This window comes from Trematomus bernacchii, unplaced genomic scaffold (genome assembly GCF_902827165.1).
Source record: "Trematomus bernacchii unplaced genomic scaffold, fTreBer1.1, whole genome shotgun sequence".
NCBI lineage: Eukaryota > Metazoa > Chordata > Actinopteri > Perciformes > Nototheniidae > Trematomus > Trematomus bernacchii.
This window is the reverse complement of record NW_022987828.1, coordinates 13,777,691-13,796,487: the sequence shown is the minus strand read 5'-3', so window position 1 is coordinate 13,796,487 and position 18,797 is coordinate 13,777,691. Positions and strand designations below refer to the sequence as shown.

The 18,797-nt window shown below is 40.4% G+C and overlaps 1 protein-coding gene across 3 annotated transcripts in view; it reads left to right on the top strand.

Moving 5' to 3' along the window:
* camkmt (calmodulin-lysine N-methyltransferase) overlaps positions 1-4,439 on the top strand; it is a 115,479-nt gene extending 111,040 nt beyond the window's left edge. For all 3 annotated transcript variants that reach the window (XM_034152408.1, XM_034152409.1, XM_034152410.1), the window contains one exon: positions 1,383-4,439. In XM_034152408.1, the coding sequence (XP_034008299.1) occupies positions 1,383-1,481 (99 nt within the window). In that variant the 3' untranslated portion in view covers positions 1,482-4,439. The remainder of the gene's footprint in view (positions 1-1,382) is intronic.
* Positions 4,440-18,797: the final 14,358 nt, after the last annotated feature.

Here is an 18,797-nt window from a genome sequence, read left to right as displayed (position 1 = left end):
TTCTTTTAAATGTGCTCTGTAACTTAACTTTTCAGCTGGAGTCCTCTGTCGGCCCCCCGCTGTGTAAACACAGTGCTCTCATTGTAATGAATAGGGGATTGGGTTTTTTCAAGCAGTGCTAATATCAGCCTGAACAAAGTCTAACTACATCCCAGAGGAAGCTTCAAATACGCAGATTATTGCAAATGTCCAAAGCACCATTACCCATTGTACTTCACCATTAATACATACATGCAGACACAATGTCATATCACATTTACAGTCACTATCCGGTTATATTATTATAACATTGTCCTAATACAGCTTTTAAGTAACCCAGTCTGCAATCAAATAAAATAACTTATTTGCTGGTCTGAATATTTTGATGTTTGGACAGTGTTTCACTAAATGGCATACTTTGTAAAGGAACCAGCACACAGGCAGTATTTGGGTTTATAATGTAAGAAGGTTTGGATGAATGTCCACTTCCATATTACTTCCATGAAGGGAGTGAATTCGGGGTCAGTCTGAGTCTTTATTTGTTATGAAAAAACCTTTTCAAACAGTTCTCCTCTGTCCTGCTCTCACATCACATACACTTACCTTCTCAAATGAGTAAAACCACTAAACTCACTTTCATTAGTCTCTGATCATCTGGCCAGACGCTGGGCGAGCTGATTAGCTGCTGAACGCCCAAACTGCCAAGTCTGCTTAAAAGGGCAACGAGTGGGCAGCACATGGTGTGTCAAAGTGTGTGTGTTTAAAAGACAGTGTGTGTGAGTGTAGAGGTATGCACATTTGAGCAGGAACGGATAGCACAATTGTAACAATTTAAAATCAATCTACTTACATTTTATAAAATATTTTTCAAGCAAACGGGTAAAAGAAATCTAGTGCCAACTCTCAAATGGCAGATTTGAATGTTTTTCCCTAAAAGTCTTACAGTAGGAAAGTTGTTGTTTTTTGAGGACATTTAATCCACATATCAGTGCCAGAAAACGACAAACTAGGACTAACAATAATGATATTTTATATAATGTAATCTTTCTTCTTACATTTTTGTTTTTACAGTTTTTGATATATTTCTGTCATTTTATTTCATACTATTTGCTTTTGATGACTTTTTGATCTGTCATGTTGAAAGTATTAATTAATTGACTGGAATTGTATATGTTAAGCTTCACATAAAAGAACAAGAACATTAAGAAGAAATACGTTATATGTTCTTAATTTTAATAGTGTGACAGTGAAGTGACTTTAGTTAATGCTAAAGTCTGCTTCTTAAATCACTAGTCAACTAGCAAACCCCCTAAATGTTGATTAGGTTGATCTACCAAGCTGAAATAACAGACTAATACTTTTTGTAGTAACTTTAGTAAATATTTTCCTGTTGTATTGTGCAGATGCTGGCGGAGGGGAAAGACGCATACGATGAGAACATCCACTACCCTCTCCTCATCACCTTGACCAAAGGACTTCAACCTGTCATCCACACTCAGTAAACCAAAACAAGCGCTCCGCTCCACATGCTTTTACATATTCAACATAGAGTCATGTCAACAACCACAAGGGATCCAAGAAAGAGCCGTATTCAAATACAGTAAGGGTATTAGTCTCAATATCAAGTGTTAAGTGACAGGGAGTCAAACTAATTTAGTGCATATTTGAGACATTTTTCCAAATTGAACCTGGCCACTGAGAGGATTCATTATCAGGTAATGCATGGCTTTGGAGAATATTTGAGCGTGCTTGCTATGTAGGCTGAAGAGGAAGAATGGAGAGGCAGATATAGATTCTAACCTAGTATGTTTGAACCCTCTGCCATATGCCAAATAAATTACTATCAGTCTCCAAAATAGTCATGAAATCAGCTTCCGTAAGTTAATCAACCTTCTAGAGAAGTTAATTGCCAAACAGTCGTCAGTAACCAGCCTGTTAATTTACCTATTATGGTATTTAATCAGCCAGTAATCCTGTCATCATTCCAGCCAACAAGCCAGTCAGTCGTTAGGTAAGTTAACAGTCGGTTACATAGAGATTTCCTCAGTCAGTCGGCCCTCTTTAACCTGTCAGTATTAACCTATGCCACTGTGTTCCTGCCCCCAGCGTGGAGGCCAGCTCTAATTCATTAACTATCACAGACTGTGGAGCAGCTCACAGCTTCCTTTGTGTTTCCTCCATTTCTCTTTGTTCCCTTCTTCCCCCGCTTTCATTTCTTCTAATACAACTCATTCATCCCAGTCAGAGGTCAGTATTAAGAACTTCTTTTGTGCATTACTTACAACAGTGCATTAACATATTACAGCACCATCAGACGTTGTTGCTGCCTCGGAGCTACAGCTTGCAATGTAGAAGAACATTTCGTCACGCATATAAGAAGTGCGCATTACATTGCATTGTAATTACATTTTACACAGCTATATCTATTCACTCACAAACATTTCGCTCTTTAAAGTGACTTAGCAAGCAACAATCAATCATGTGGCAGCAGCTCGTATTAGTCTGAATTTTTCAGGAAGTGTGAGTGTTTGAAAAGCGACCAGGAGAGAAAACATGCACATACGTTGTTATCACTCCTAATACTTGCATTTATTGAATAATGACCCCAATACTGTGCAATAGATTGAAGGTTATATGGTATGTTGTACAGAGCAGGATTACTTTGCAGACCACTTAATGGTCTCTTACCCCCGATGTCCACTGAGTGTCTGCTGCCATCACGCTGCTGTGCCACTGCCTCCGTGACAGTGGCACCAAAGTTCATGCTCAACGGATCTATGAAGTGCTGCATTGACTTTTAAATGTAAGCAATGCCTTTATTCATATTGTTATGGTATTTTATTTGTCTTTACACATTCACAGCAAAACAGTTTGTCTTGCTTTTGTTATGTCACCACTCGGTATAAGTCTGAATGCTACAATTTCTTAGAAAGCAAATATGGCTTGCTGCACAAGGTCGCTAAAACAAAACAAAGCATATGTTACCACAAAGTTTGTATTAAAAACTACTGCTGCTTGAAAACACACTGCTTGAACATCCAGTGGACATCCGGGGGTTAGATTTTGATTTCAAATTGATTACCTATATGTAACCTTAGTTCTTGAAAGTCAAATACTCTCTTTATAGCCTCAAGAGCAAAGACTTTCACACATGTCCGACCAATTGCTTTTCCATTGTCTGTTGGTTTTATTATCTATCAGCACAAGTTTACTCAGGTCTTTTTCCATGTATTCAGCCGTTTCCTGTTTCTTGTGGTATTAAAGAAACGCCAAGTGTCAGTGGTCCAGTGGCCTAAAGTTGTACCTATCACTAGTAAAGTGTTTTCCATTTTTCACTGTGATCCATTGCTGTATGCAACAGCCAAGAAGCTATGCAGTATCTCCCCATGGCTGCTGTTTACACCCCTCATGTTGAATACAATAATCCACCTTCAGATATGGGAGGTATTCCCTGTGTGTACTCAGAAAAGTCAATGAAGTCAGCTTTATCAGTGGTCTCAATGCTTTGAGGACTTGCAGTGCAGAAATGTTCCTATTGCAAAGTGTGTTTAATTACATTTGTATCTGTATTGCATTTTGCTGTGTACCTTTGATATCTGCGGGCTAACACCATCTCCACGGTGACTTCATCACTGTGTAGTGGGACATCACCACTACTGACAGTGATGTCATTTTGCAACACTGTTCTCCGCTCTGCGTTGCTGCTTCTTGCAACATTACTGCCTCTATTTTTGGCAAAGTGTTCACCGGGTGCACCCATGATTTGCAGTGGCTTCTCGTTTTTTACTCGGTGATTTGGTCACTTCTTGTCGTGATGTTCGTGCTGTGTGCGCGGACACTTCTCACTGTGACATCAGCAGGAAACACTGACAGTCAGTGTTATTCAGAGAGAGTGCTGCAGCAGAGTATTACCGTGGGTAACATCACACAGGAATGTTTTATTCCAACAGATGTATGTGTTGTGGGATGTTTCTGTCAGGCTATGATTTGAGTTATCAAACAGATTTGTTAGTCATTTGCACGGCATGTCCACACTAATCCAGATCACCTTTGAATTGGAGTACTTCTAACCATTCTGAATTTATCTTTTTAAATGGACCACCAAAAACAGAACTATAAGGAACTGTAACATGGACTTAAGTTGGAGCATTTTCTGTAGCATTTCACTGCATAAGGACACTCAAATTCCAAATACTTATTAAATATTGATTTAGAATGATCTTGTGATTTGTATTGTTCTGAGGGTTTGACAAAAGAAACACAAACAAGTATTCTTTAATTAAATATTTTTCATGTATCCTCTTAAGTGTGGACATGGCCGACAGTGAGTTTCTTCTTTCAGTATATCAGACTCTCTCTGCTTCACTGTAATCAATGGGTAATGAATGTTGTGATTTGCTGTCTATGGGTGGGTGTGTTTTTTGTGAAAGAATGAAAATAAAGACATTTTCTTCAAGAAATGTGGGCTTCTAGTTTTTTTTTCCTTTTTAAATTGATTCAGAAGATTTACAAAGCAACATTTAACACATTTCGCTACAGCCTTGAACACAATAGCAAAAGCATTTTTATTTTTACAAATAAATTGAATTACTTTTCACAATAACAACAATTATTCTCCGTCCAAATGCTGTTATTAGATTTTCTGTAATGATTATTATAATAACAAAGGCTTATTTCATGGAGCTGATTGACAAAGCTGCTTGTTTAAACATGAGTGTGTGTTCTATTGTCAACAATTCAGTGTTAAATGTTCACAAATAATAAAGTTTCCTTTGGGTCCTGATCGGCTGTGGCCTGTGTTTCAAACACAATGGCCTCCTGCAGGCTAAGCTGGTGCCAGACGAGGTAACACACACACACACACACACACACACACACACACACACACACACACACACACACACACACACACACACACACACATATCAAGCCCAGTCAACAGTCTACCCCTCCACAGGAAGAACAGAGAGCGGGATAAAGGAGGGAGGGAAGGCAGTACACAGCAGCTAATCCTGCAGGCTCACTCTTCTGTTTATCAGTCAGAAGGAGGGAGAGTTGGGAGAAAGGGAGGGACCGCCGAGGCCTCCTGATCTGTCTTTTGATATTTTAAAGAGGTCTGTTCTCTCCTCCCCAACACTTTGCTAGATAGACAGAGAGAAGAGATAGAAAAAGCTGTAAAAGACAAGAAGAGGAGGAGAGAAAAGAAATGGGACACATTGAAAGGCTGCGAGGTAGAGGAGAAGTGAGGTGAAACTAGATCGAAGCAGCGGGGAAAAAAGCTTCAGCCGTGAAAGAAAACAGAAGCTGACTGAGAGTCTGAGATTGACTGGCCGAGTGAGTGATCGAACCGAGAGAAAGAGAGACAGAGTGCTCCCTGCTCCACACAAGGGCCCCATTAACTTGACCACTTGCCCTTTGCACACAAAGGCAGGGCCGGCCCACTGCCCCTCCCACCCAATTATCCACGATTAGGCTCAGTGCACTGTGTCAAGATGGAGAGGGGAGGAAAAGAGGCGAGGGGGAGAAAGGCGAGCACAGGGTGGAAGAATAGGACATAAGGGAAAGAGTGAAGACTGGGAGGAAGTGAGGGGTGGATGATGAAGGACGACAAGTTCTTTTTAACATAGAAATTATTTTTATATTTGATTTAGCAACCTTCATGCACATAAGAGTTATTTAAGTTAATACTTTGACAGAAAAAGCTCAATGCACAGTGTCACAAACTCCCACCACAACGACTTAGACGTATCTGCGTGTGCTCGTGTTTTCCTGTTTGCAGTGTAGTAGTTTATACCTTTTTTAAAGATGACTTCATTGCATCTTTTCCTGTGGGAAATATATCTGCTGTTTATCAGACAAATACTTGACTATTTTCGCCTATCCCCAGCTAGTTACTATCTATGCTACTATATCGTCTGCTTTTTCTGTTGGTTAGGCGGAGAAAAGTGGATTTATTAGAGCTTTGTTGCTTAAACAGCTCCCATACCCTCTATTAATATGAAAATAATGAATGTAGTAGCATTTAAGATGGGAAAAGTGACACTTGTGACCATAGATTTCAGTTGCACGTACACAAATGTGTGCAAAAAAGAAAAAACATTTCAGACTTTTTTTCTTATTTTAATAGGCCGACATGACACCATGCACCCTCTCCCAAATATCTGCCATAAATACACATACTGTCCAGAATAAAAGGATATCCTCCATCCACATCCGACCTGAGGCCTGTACTACGAATCCAGTTCAACATACCCTGGATATGTTTGAGTTACCCGGCTTACCTAATCCAAAACAAACGCGATCTCGCTAAGCGGTCCTACGACGCTGGTTATCAACTCGGTAACTCAAGCCAGGGTTTCTCTGTCCGGCTGAGTGCGCGTTCACATGAAAGGGGCGGGGTTAGCAACATTTGACCAATCACAAACATGGAGAAGCGTACTGACAGTGCAGCGTCATACTTCCTGAATGAAAAGTGAACTATAATATATATATATATATAATATGCTCCGGAGCAGGTTAGCCATTAAGCATAAGTTACCATGGAGATCTAGCCCGGTAAGAAGAGAACCAGCGTCGTAGGACCGGAAACCCAGAGTTTTTCCTGAAGTTAGCTCGCTAAGCGAAAAAATCCGGCTTTGTAGTACAGGCCTCTGCCCACACACAGATCAGAGCACACATAAACACACATAGACAAATAAAAACAAATCTCCCTCACTACAATCACGGTGGGCTCAGCTGCAGGACAGCCATGTTGTGTCATGTTGTGCTTTGTTGATACTCTGCCGCCAGCTAACTGGCATCCCCAGGGCCTCGGGCTGGTTGCCACTGCAGCATGGCACACTGCCGCTGACAACACACACACATACACACGTTCACTAACATAATGTATATCAACGCAGTCTCTGCCCTAACACACGTAATTGGTGCCTCAATTTCTGAGCCTCCCCAAAAAAGTCTTCACACATCTTCCTTTTTGTTTTTGAAGTACAAGGTCAAATAAAGAGGAATTTGATTTGATTTGGGCAAAATGGGTTGCCTGTTTTTGTTTATCCTTTGTATTTAATTTACTTTCATTTCACAACACTGGAAATTTGCATTCCATGTTCTATTTTTATGTAAAATAATTCAGGCTACGCTTTGGTGGCTGCCTTATGTAGCAATGACAGGAAATGTGACATATTTATGGTCTTTAGTTTGAAGGCTGAAGCGAAGATGGGAAAGATTTGACAGTATAAAAGTGGTCATACATTCATTACATCAGCCAAAACCTGTGCAGATAGTACATTCAGGCATGCACACACACTTTTTCTCACTCATAGGTACAGATGGTGTGTGCCAGGTGGGCTCAGGTGGTCGACTACATGCCTGACAGTTTGACCTACAGCCTCATACACAGATTCAAGCGTAGATGTGTGAGCGTACAGTAGGTGAGTATTCGACAGCCCAACATGTTTACCCGTAACCTGCTCCATCTTGTAACCCCCCCCCCCCCCCCCCCCCCCCCTTCACCACTTCGTCCATCGCCCAAAATCTCTCAAAACCTTTCAAGCCTTTTCCTCTCTCTTCTACTCCTCGAGGCAATTTGAGGAGGGCTTTTTAAATGATCCGCTCATTATCGGTAGTGGAGTCACTTTGGTTTTTCAGCACCGTCTGCTTGCCTTCCTGCTTCCTTTTTCTCCCCCCCCCCCCTCTCCTCTTTATCTCCCTCTGTTTTTTAAGGGGCTTTCTCTGGTCTCCCCCTCCCACTCCCTCCCCCCCCTCCAGAATGGCTTTTTGGTCCGTTTGTTTGTGCTCATGAAGTGGAATGCAGCAAAGTCCCTGAGAGCATTTTTTCTCTCCTTTTTTTTCAAATTTAGAAAGCCATCGAGTATGAGTTGACATGGCAGAGTGGGAGCTACCCACACACACACACACACACACACACACACACACACACCACATTCACAACACACACCTGATGCTGGCCTTGACGATAATAATGTTTTCTATTACAGGAGAAGGAATTGAGAAATATGTGGAGGTGAAATTCTGGTGTATTAGTCATCTGGAGCTGGTGGAATTGGATACCGTTTATACATACTGGGAAATGTGTGTGTATTTTTTTTTAAAACAACAACTTTCTTCCATTGTAGACACGTTTAACAGACGTAAACACACAAATTGAATTGTGCAATGACTCCCATCCCTTGTTTCAAAGCTTTGCTGGCTTCATAGTCATCTTTGAGTTATCCTCACTTACCTGTTCAGCCCCTCCAAGTCTAATACCCATTAAACCTCTCCATTTGGATACGCAGGAGACTATGTTCACTTATTAGCTGACTGATTGGCGCGGAGTTGAGGTCAATCTGGAGGCTAGCTATACATTATACGCACACACATGAACATTCACACAGTACAGTGATGCTTACACATGAGCTTATAGCTGCTAATTAAGGGGCTGTGCTGTTGACAAAAGCACTCAACTTATCACTGATTAGGTCAGGCTGGGGAGGAAGCGAGAGACACGGAGAGAGAAAGCAGGAAACAGCCTGCGAGACGTATAGAATGACACAAGTGTTTTGTGTCTGTTAAGAGTCTTTGCTCTAAATGTTGACAGTCTCTCGTGGCAGTGTTTACCCCACTTTTAATGGCAGAGGGCTGACATTAGCCGCTGTAGGAGCCGCGCTGATTTAACACCTGCCTCTCTGCATACAAGCAGCTCCTCTCTGTGCTATTGTCTGACTTTGTTAGCCGCTTAACGCTTGTGTTGTATTAAGTGTAAAAAAAATGACCCGCTACTGTTTTTGCCAGCAGAGAAACCCTCCTAAAGTACATTAAATGTGATGACTATTCCGATTAGAAAGAGTGCCTTTGTTTATATATGAATGAAAGCTCTACCACACCAGGGTTTAAAGATTATCTTAAAGGTGGGGTAGGTCATTTTGGAGAAACCAGCTCGACTGCGCTAGAATTTGAAAATACACAACCGGAGAAAATCTGCCATTTCCTTACAGAGCCCCTCCTCCAACACACACGAACGCGCACATGACCAATGAGGGCACGAGATAAGTTTGTGCACAGATGGAAGGCTGACAGGCAGGTAGGCCATCCAGTTATTTTAGCCGGGCCGGCTAAAATGATTGGTCGTGCTTTTTACAGTATTACGGCTTCCACAGATGACATTTTTTTATGGATTTTTTTCTTAAGATATTCATTGCTATCGGGATGTTAAGAGCATTCCATGGAATATAACAAAAAGTGTATCTCGAGCCGGTTTCTCAAACTTACCTACCCCACCTTTAAGGTCAATTTTGAATATTTACAAGTACTAGATAACTGGTATTTTGTAGTTGAATTCTTCATTGTAAAGTACATAATAATATATCACTACTATACTACTGCTTTTCCGAACTGTCAAGAGGGAAATAACAGATATTCAGTTTGTGATGACAGGTTGTTACTTCATGCTCAAAAGATTTGGGATTTAGAATTTGTTTAAGCTGCTTTATTTTAGGGGTTAAGCAAAGAGTGTCACGTTTTTAGGAGTAGGGGAGTTAACCAAATGTTAAGACTGAACAATCAGTTTGTGTGACCGATAAATAAACATTATTTAATTAGAAAGAGAGCCAATGTGAAACATCAGCTACCAATCAAGCAGTTGCATTGTTCAGTATTGTCTTTACTCCAGCACAACATGGTGTCATTAACTTGTTCTGTGGGTTTAAAAAGAAAAAAAAAGATGATACAATTAAGCAGGTCTTTTGACTTTTGTCGTGCTTTATGGCTTTTTTATGGCATACAAATAAATGATTATTTTATACTTTCTATACCATGCTATGATTTGTATGTCATACCTCCTTACTATGACTTTTTATGTGACTTTTTGCAACATAATATAACACATTTCTATGACTTTTTTGACAAACCACACTATGACTTTCAATAAAACCTTTGGATATATATGACTTTTTTATCACAAACTACACTTTTATCTTATATTTAGATATATTTAACTTAGAGGTGGGGTAGGTACGTTTGAGAAACCGGCTCGAGATACACTTTTTGTTATATTCCATGGAATGCTCTTAACATCCCGATAGCAATGAATATCTTAAGTGCTTTGACAAAAAATCCATACAAAAATGTCATCTGTGGAAGCCGTAGTACTGTAAAAAGCACGACCAATCATTTTAGCCGGCCCGGCTAAAGTAACTGGATGGCCTACCTGCCTGTCAGCCTTCCATCTGTGCACAAACTTATCTCGTGCCCTCATTGGTCATGTGCGCGTTCGTGTGTGTTGGAGGAGGGGCTCTGTAAGGAAGTGGCAGATTTTTTCCGGTGGTGTATTTTCAAATTCTAGCGCACTCAGCTGGTGTCTCCAAAATTACCTACCCCACCTTTAATATACTAGGATTTGATTGATCATCTAGTACAACTTTTGAGACATAGTGTGCTAAGTTTCTTTATGACATACTCTACAATGACCTTTTATGGCATAATATGCTATGACTTTTTGCGACATATTTTACAGTAACTTTAGGACACACAAGGTTTCAAGGATAATTTATGTTGTATTCTGCAATACAAAGAAACACAGTTCTATGTTATTTTTGCTACACAAAAAGAAAATTACACAACAAAGACAGTAGCAGTTTCCTGTAGGCTTTTCTTTTGGTTTTTATTTTTTGCATCCGACATCATGTTAACAGCAGGCAGATAATATGGCGACATGTTTTAGATTAGATTAGATTAGATTCCTTTATTGTCACTACACAGAGCACAGTGAAATTCCAAGCATTCCCGATGGTGCAATCACACATAACAGACCGTATAAGTATCATTTGACAATACAAGCTAAAAACTTTTAATGTATAATATATAGTGACAAAAAATTGGACCTATGATACATTGAACAGTACGCTTACAAAACAATACAACATTACCATACAAATACAAATACAAGAACAATACGGTCAAGGCAGTAAAAAAATGTAAACAAGTCAATACATTTAGATATTATTAGTTATTGTACATGTATTTATCAGTGCAGTTGAAATAAATATGTGTTCTATAAAAACGGTTTGAGGTAGAATATAAAGTGCAGTTGGATGTAAATGTACTTAGTTGAGCATAAGTTCATGTGCAACTTTTAAAACAAATGAGTCTATCTGAATCACAAAATCTTGACAAACCTTTATTTATAACCCTATTATCAATGTTCCCATCTGTCCTTTTTCTCTCTTCCTCACCTGCACCCCCCCCCCCCCCACCTCTCTTTGACCTATGTGTCTTTGGTCACCAGGACAACAGCTCTAACCTGCCGACCCATGTTCCCGTGGGCCAGGGGGCCATTAGGGGCCAGTCAACAAGCCTCTCTTCCTGCCACAAGTGGTGCTGGCGGGATGGAGAGGGCCCTCGTCTCTGCTTTGAAGGTCAACGAGGCCGCAGCCCGGCACTCTGCCAGCAACTCATAGGGCCCCGGACCCACGGAAAAACACCGGTCCAATTCAACCACACGCAGAGACAGCCATTGTTACAAGTCCCGGGTTTGAGTGCATAACCTACATTTTTACAGTGAATTACTGCTACACTTTTACCCCATTCAGTGGTGAAATCAGTTAGTATTTCAAAACATCCGATTTCTTTTTGTATCACTAAGTGCAGTCTGACAAGCATACTTTTGAAAGGCTCAGGTTTTGTATGATCACTTACTTCACTAGTGGAGAAAAAAAAGGTTTTGGGCCATGATTGCAATGATGGATAGATACTAAAAGATGTCATTATAACCTCACCACCAGAGTTATCCAGGCTTATTGACTTGTATCCCCCAGAGACACTTGCGACCCCTTGCCTCACATTTTTCTATGTTTATTAGCTGTAAACTATACAAAAACAAGTGTGTTCCATTATCAAACTGTGTCATGTGTAAACAAAATACATATTCAAGGGGTAAAATCCACAATTCAAAGAGTGAAACTAATAAAAAATATAAGAGATCTCCATAAAAATAATAACATTATGAACCTTCAGATTTCAATACACTTAAAAAACCAAACCTTTGACTTTAAAGGTAGTTTGAGAAACCGGCTCGAGATACACTTTTTGTTATATTCCATGGAATGCTCTTAACATCCCGATAGCAATGAATATCTTAAGTGCTTTGACAAAAAATCCATTAAAAAATGTCATCTGTGGAAGCCGTAGTACTGTAAAAAGCACGACCAATCATTTTAGCTGGCCCGGCTAAAGTAACTGGATGGCCTACCTGCCTGTCAGCCTTCCATCGGGGCACAAACTTATCTCGTGCCCTCATTGGTCATGTGCGGGTTTGTGTGTGTTGGAGGAGGGGCTCTGTAAGGAAGTGGCAGATTTTCTCCGGTTGTGTATTTTCAAATTCTAGCGATCTCGAGCCGGTTTCTCAAATGTACCTACCCTACCTTTAATTAAATGCATTATGTCCACTGATTTCGAATAAGGTTAGTTTCAATAATTAATAATGATATTACATGTTATGAACCTGTTATTTTCTATTTAAACTTTGCCAACTAACCTTATGTGAAATCTTTTGACATAATACATGCAATTAAAGTCAACGTTTCAGTTTTTTCAGTTTACCTTTAAGGGTCTCAGACCAATGTAATAGATTTGAATGTATTTTGTTTGCACATTTGTGATTATTCTTATATGAGGATGTATAATGGCTCTGAGAAAAACTAAATTGAATCTGAATTTTTAATGAAACAAAAGTCATCATACAGTAAAGGACATTTTAGTTTAAAAGTATCAAATCAGTCAACATTAAATAACGTTTTGTTCTCACAGTTTCCCTCTATGTCAGCTTACAGGGTGGCATGCACCTGTTCGAAACAATTTTCCGGCTATTCTGTTTGGAGGAGGTAAATACTCCACAAGCCACTTGTCTGCCTCCTTAGGGGGAAATGTACATAGATTATGTCCACACTAATCCTTCTGCGACAAAAAGGCATTTTGCTTCAATACGCCGGTTGGGTTAGGGTTTCAACAGATGCACTCATCCTTACAAACACACACTTGCACGTATACACACACACACACACACACACACACATTTCCCGTCCATATGTGCACAAGGATGTCGGTGCAATTAACCTTTAGCTGATTCAGTCCTGGTACTCTGTTTGATTGAATAGAGCTGGAGTGTTCCCTAAGCCATAACCACAACCTTGTGAGAGTGAGTGAGTGATTGAGGGAATGTGTGTGTGTGTGTGTGTGTGAGAGAGAGAGAAAATGTGTGTGTCTGTGTTTGTGTGTGTGTATTTCTGAAATAAGGAATGTTGAGCTTTAAGTAATGAGAATTGAAGAGGTGGCCTATTTTGTAGTTTTCTGATGAATTCCCATGTGTCTATGCCTGTAAATCTGTGTGTGTGTGTGTGTGTGTGTGTGTGTGTGTGTGTGTGTGTGTGTGTGTGTGTGTGTGTGTGTGTGTGTGTGTGTGTGTGTGTGTGTGTGTGTGTGTGTGTGTGTGTGTGTGTGTGTGTGTGTGTGTGTGTGTGTGTGTGTGTGTGTGTGTGTGTGTGTGTGTGTGTGTGTGTGTGTGTTTGCCCCTGATTTGCCATGAGTGCAGCCACTTCTCCAGCCAATGAGTTTAGACTCTGAGCTTCAGTGTTATGGTTTATCCTGCAGAAGGACAATCCTCGGCTCCTGCTTGAGTCTAGCCTTTGGCCCTGGCAGACTGTCATCTGTCAAGAGTCCACTAGCCTTCAGCTCTCTCTTTGTTGTCGGCTCCAATGGGTTGAGCTAAGTCTGTGCAGAAATTATTGCAACCCCCCCAAAATATTGGCATGACTCAGAAGAGCCAGCTTAATGTAGCTCTGCATGTGTGTATTTCTTTAGTTTCAAATGGTAATAGTTTTGTTTACTGGTATCATATCTGTGATTACCTGTACACCTCCTCACTGAATGCAGTCTAACCTGGATCCAAGCCATGCGAGAAGTGAGACATTTCTTTGTAGTGCAGTTCGTGCCCTTGCTGCCAGCTGATTTAAACAAGTGCCCAGCTGTAGAGGCAGAAGCTGAGCACTTTACTTGTTGCGGTCGCTGGCCTGATTCCCCTGAAGCTCTGCTGTGCCAGAGAGCAGAAAGGAGACGAGTGCCAACACCGGACCACTTCTGTCTGTCCTGCAGTTTTACTGGGTTATCAATTTGTTGTTAGGGTAAGCTATTAATGTAATGTTTTCTGGAGAAGTTGTTTGGTTTATAAAAAGGCAAAGACAGTAAAAAGTGGATTGTCTATAAGCTAAAGGTCAAAATGTTTGTTTTGTTCGAATAACACTATGACTTTCTATATGGCTTTTTCGGATATACTGTACTTTACTAGGACTTTTGTCGTGCTTTATTATAACAATTTTATGGCATACAAATCAATTACTTTTTTCTATACTTCCTATACCATGTTTATGTTATTGTTTCTTATACTTTGCTTTTTTATGGGATTTCTTTTTGACATAATTTTTTTTTATGAAATAATTTTCATAATGTTATGATGAAAAACTATACCATGGCGTACTTTACGTTGACTTTTTGGATAAACCATACTATGACTTTTCAACAAAACTGACTATATTGTATAATTGTTGCTTCACAAAAAGAAAGTGACAAAACAAAGAAAGAAGCACATTCCTGTGAGGCATTTTTTTGGTTTTCTTTTTATTGCATCAGACCATGTTAACAGCAACACCAGTTCATTATCAGGGCAGACAATATGGCGGCATCTTGAAATTAAATAATTTATGTTGAAAAAAAATGTGTCCATCCACATACAATACTAATGTTTATAGGTATGAAGGTATGTGTGTATCTGTGTGTGCATGTATCCTTATATAATATGTATGTTTATGTGCATGCGTGAACATGTACCACTGCACAGCTCTGTCTCCCCCGCAGCGCTCATGCTACACTGTGCTTGTGCTAGCTTAGAGTCATGCAGTGTGCTGTTGTGCGCTACTAACTCACACAGCTCTATTAATTAGCTGTTTGATGCTGTTAATTGGGCTCCCACTGCTGCACTAATTGATAACACTATTGCCATTGACAACACGAAACACAAACACAGAAGTCTCTTGCCGACAACCTATTCAAGCACCAGAGAGAGAGAGAGTGGGTTGTTTGAAAAGCGGGAGCAAGTGAAGGATGAGAGTCAGCAGCTGAACACGTTGTGAGGAGAGAAAAGAGAGACAAAGAGAGATGAGATGGTGGTAAAGAAAGGGCGAGATGTTAGATTTTTCCATGTTTTACAATGCTGTTTCTAAAAGTTATTCTGCATATTGATTACTGTTTTGGTATTCACGACTTGTGGCTAACTTTCACAAACAACAGTTTGCGTTTAGGTTTCCATTGGATGAAAATGTAAATGCAATCTCATGTGTCAACACCCAGTAATAGCAATATCATCTTTCTATTGCTCTGTGATCTGCATAGCTCCACATCCCTCCCCTCTCTAATGGCACTGTTCAGCTATTCATTGAAATGTCTGTTATCACATATAGCATGTGTTTTTACCTGTCACTGTCTCAGACTGTGAGATGCCAACGCTCAGCATTGGAAACCAAAACAATATTATATGAGCAGTAGCATTATAAAAAATCATTTTGAGAAGAGAAATGTTTATATCTGAATTTCCTCAATTAGTTTTCCACATCATGGTTGCCACTGAACATTTCTATAAATGTCACTTTTCAGTGAAACACTTTCTGAAGCTTTACTTTTACAGCATGGTGCCGAAGAGTCCCTTTTCCAATAGATAATGACTTAAAACTATATAAGCGGATAACTTACATTAACACATTTAATTCAATCTTTATTACGGCTTGGAAGCATAATATATCATGTGACAATAATTAAGAAATAGGTATCACTTGTACTGTATTGTACTGTTGAATTGTTTTTTTTGTCATGCCAGCAGTGGGGTTTGTTTAGGGATTGCAATGTTGGTGGTTAGACTGTTTTTCAACCAAAGGTATTTACAAATATGTCACATACATTTAAGGTCCCCAGAGGATGAATCCTTATGCATTTGGTGACTCACTAACCTATCTTGTACTGCCAAAAGAAGTCAAAGTTTCCACATATCTATTTAAAAGTTTGCTTAAATCCGTCTGATCATCACCTGACTTTTTTTCTAGGGCCACTAGCAGTTTGACTTTATTGGGAGTAGAATATTGTTCACTATCAGATGTATTGCCATGAAATTTGGTTTCAGACATTCTTGATTATTTAAACTAAATATGCCGTAAATGTAGTAATAATTTAGTGACCCTATCAAAATTTGATGATGGCGCAATATGAAAACAGTTGAATACCTGAAAACATATTCCTTACCTGTCATTTATTATGTGCTAATATGAACAAGCAAGACTAACAAGGATAAGCTGGTAAAGCTTGCTACCTGCTAAGAATCAGCATGTTAGCATTGTCATTGTCAGCGTGTTGTCACAATAACTTCACTCTTTAGCTTATTAAGTCTCACAAAGCCGCTAGCGTGGACTCATAACCGCGTTTCTCTATTGTTATCATCTCCTCTTTTCTCTCTTATAAAAGGGGTACATAGAAGTGTGTGTGTTCGTGTGAGTGTTCGTGTGCATGTGCAGCTGGTGAGTACAGCACTGCCTTTTATAGTGCTGGCGGTGGCAAATTACAGACCTGACCATTACTACCACACACACACACACACACACACACACACACACACACACACACACACACACACACACACACACACACACACACACACACACACACACACACACATACCTTTTTGGACATCTGGACACACACCTGTTACCCACCTTATGGTAGCAAATGCAGCAGCGGTAACTCTGCACGCACACACACACACACACACACACACACACACACACACTTCTTTGCTGAGGCTTTTTCATCCATTTTCTAAAGAAAAGTACTCTCACTCTTAAGCTGGTATATGGCCTTCCTACTCTCTTGTTATTATATGTCTTTCCATTAGAGGCAATTACTGGTGAGACTGCAGTGCTAGCTCCAGCATTCTCACATGGTTTTATCACTTTCGGTCAAAGAGCTGGCTTGTTCATGTCAAGTATTGTATACGCCAGAAAACAAGTTACACGATACTTCAGTCAATAATGGCATGTACTGTAGCTGGGAATTCTTTTTAATTGTGTTACTTGTGTATACATCTGGTATTTCATTTATGGTTTTTTTCGCTTCAATAATAGACCTCCGGTAAATCTCCCATTGCTCCTGAGAGACTCATAAACCTGCCGTGACCTGACAAAATGGCGTCCGACAACATGAAAGACAACTTCCTGTATTTGGCCCTAGTGCCCAATAGTGGCGTGCTCTCACACATCAAACGGAGCTCAATAGGAAATGTCCCTGTCAGGACAATAACAACCTCGGTGGCTTTGATTTAGCCGGAGACCCCACTGTACAAACACCGCACGCGAGGCTGTGCACGGAGGTACCCACACCTAACAAACCCGGATGGAGCCTTTTATTATGTTCAGTGTCGGACTTCAGACACCGCCTGAACTTCCTGCCAGCAGACAAAATATGTTTCCTATGTCACCAGGCCACTGTGTTTGTGTATTCACGTATTATTAGTAGCCCTCTTTAGTTTATTGTGAACCACGTGTTGGTTTTAGTTGAGCAGCTTTTCTTTTAAAACCTCTTTTCTCTTTGTGTTACAATGCTGTTTATAGCACTTTCTTCTCAAGGAACCTGTTTTTTAAAAATACAAATAGATAACATTGAATGATTCAAGTAAAAAATCCCTTATTAATGACAACAAAACATATACTTTAAAACTATGATTTACAATATGCATGTGTTTTGAAGTCTATGCAATGTTTTCCTCCCAAAAAACAGAAAAGAAAGAGCAGAACAGATTCTTCCACGGGGAACAGATTTGCATATCTGCCATGCCTCCCGACAGGCAGAGAAGTGCTATCCTGACAGGCCTAATGAACTAGCCGTTTAAGTGGTCAAATTATACACTCATCCCTTTTTATCCTCTGATATCCTGTCTTTGTACAGGTGATGGAAAGGCAACTTTCCCCATTCACACCCCTTTAGAAAAATCAACCTTGCCTAATCCCTTCTCCCCTCTCTCCCCATCCCTCTACCCTCTATTCCATGACATTGGTGGAAAGTGCAAGCATTCATAGAATAGGAGAGAGAGTGAGGGAGGCAGAAGGGAAAAGGCAGTGCTCTGAGGCCCTTTGTGGAAAGAAATCATGTCGAAAAATAGAGTCGGGGCAAGAGAGAGAGAGAGCGTGAGCGAGGGGGTGGGAGAGAGAGGCTGTCACAGACCTCAATGGCAGCATTATGTAAATGGCTGACATCCCCTGATGTAAAGCTGAATAGAGAGACATTAATGTCTTGTGTATATTTAAAAAGCCTGGGCCCAACTCCTCAGGATTGCGAGCGGCAGATCCCGTAATCATGTTGACGAAGTAATGGCAGAGAATTAGTTGTCCATTAAAAGTGTATTATGCACCACGCTGGCACATGAAATTACTCTCAAATAGTGGAATGGAGGAGGGGGAGTGACGAGGGAGAGCGGGAGAGAGACGGAGGGGAGTGGGAGGAGGACGTTGATGGATATTTCATGCGTGTGTGTGTGCGTGCGTGCTCAGCGGCGTGCACGTGTGGCTGTGTGTATGAATTCCCCTGCTCTGACTAGGGGAGGAAGGTGATTGACATCTTTAGACTTTGAGAAATCAAAGCACTGTGAGTGTGTGTGGATGGGCGCACAGCAGGACCTGAAAGATTCTAATGAGGTTATAGAGGGCTGGGTGTCACACACACTTACATATGCACAT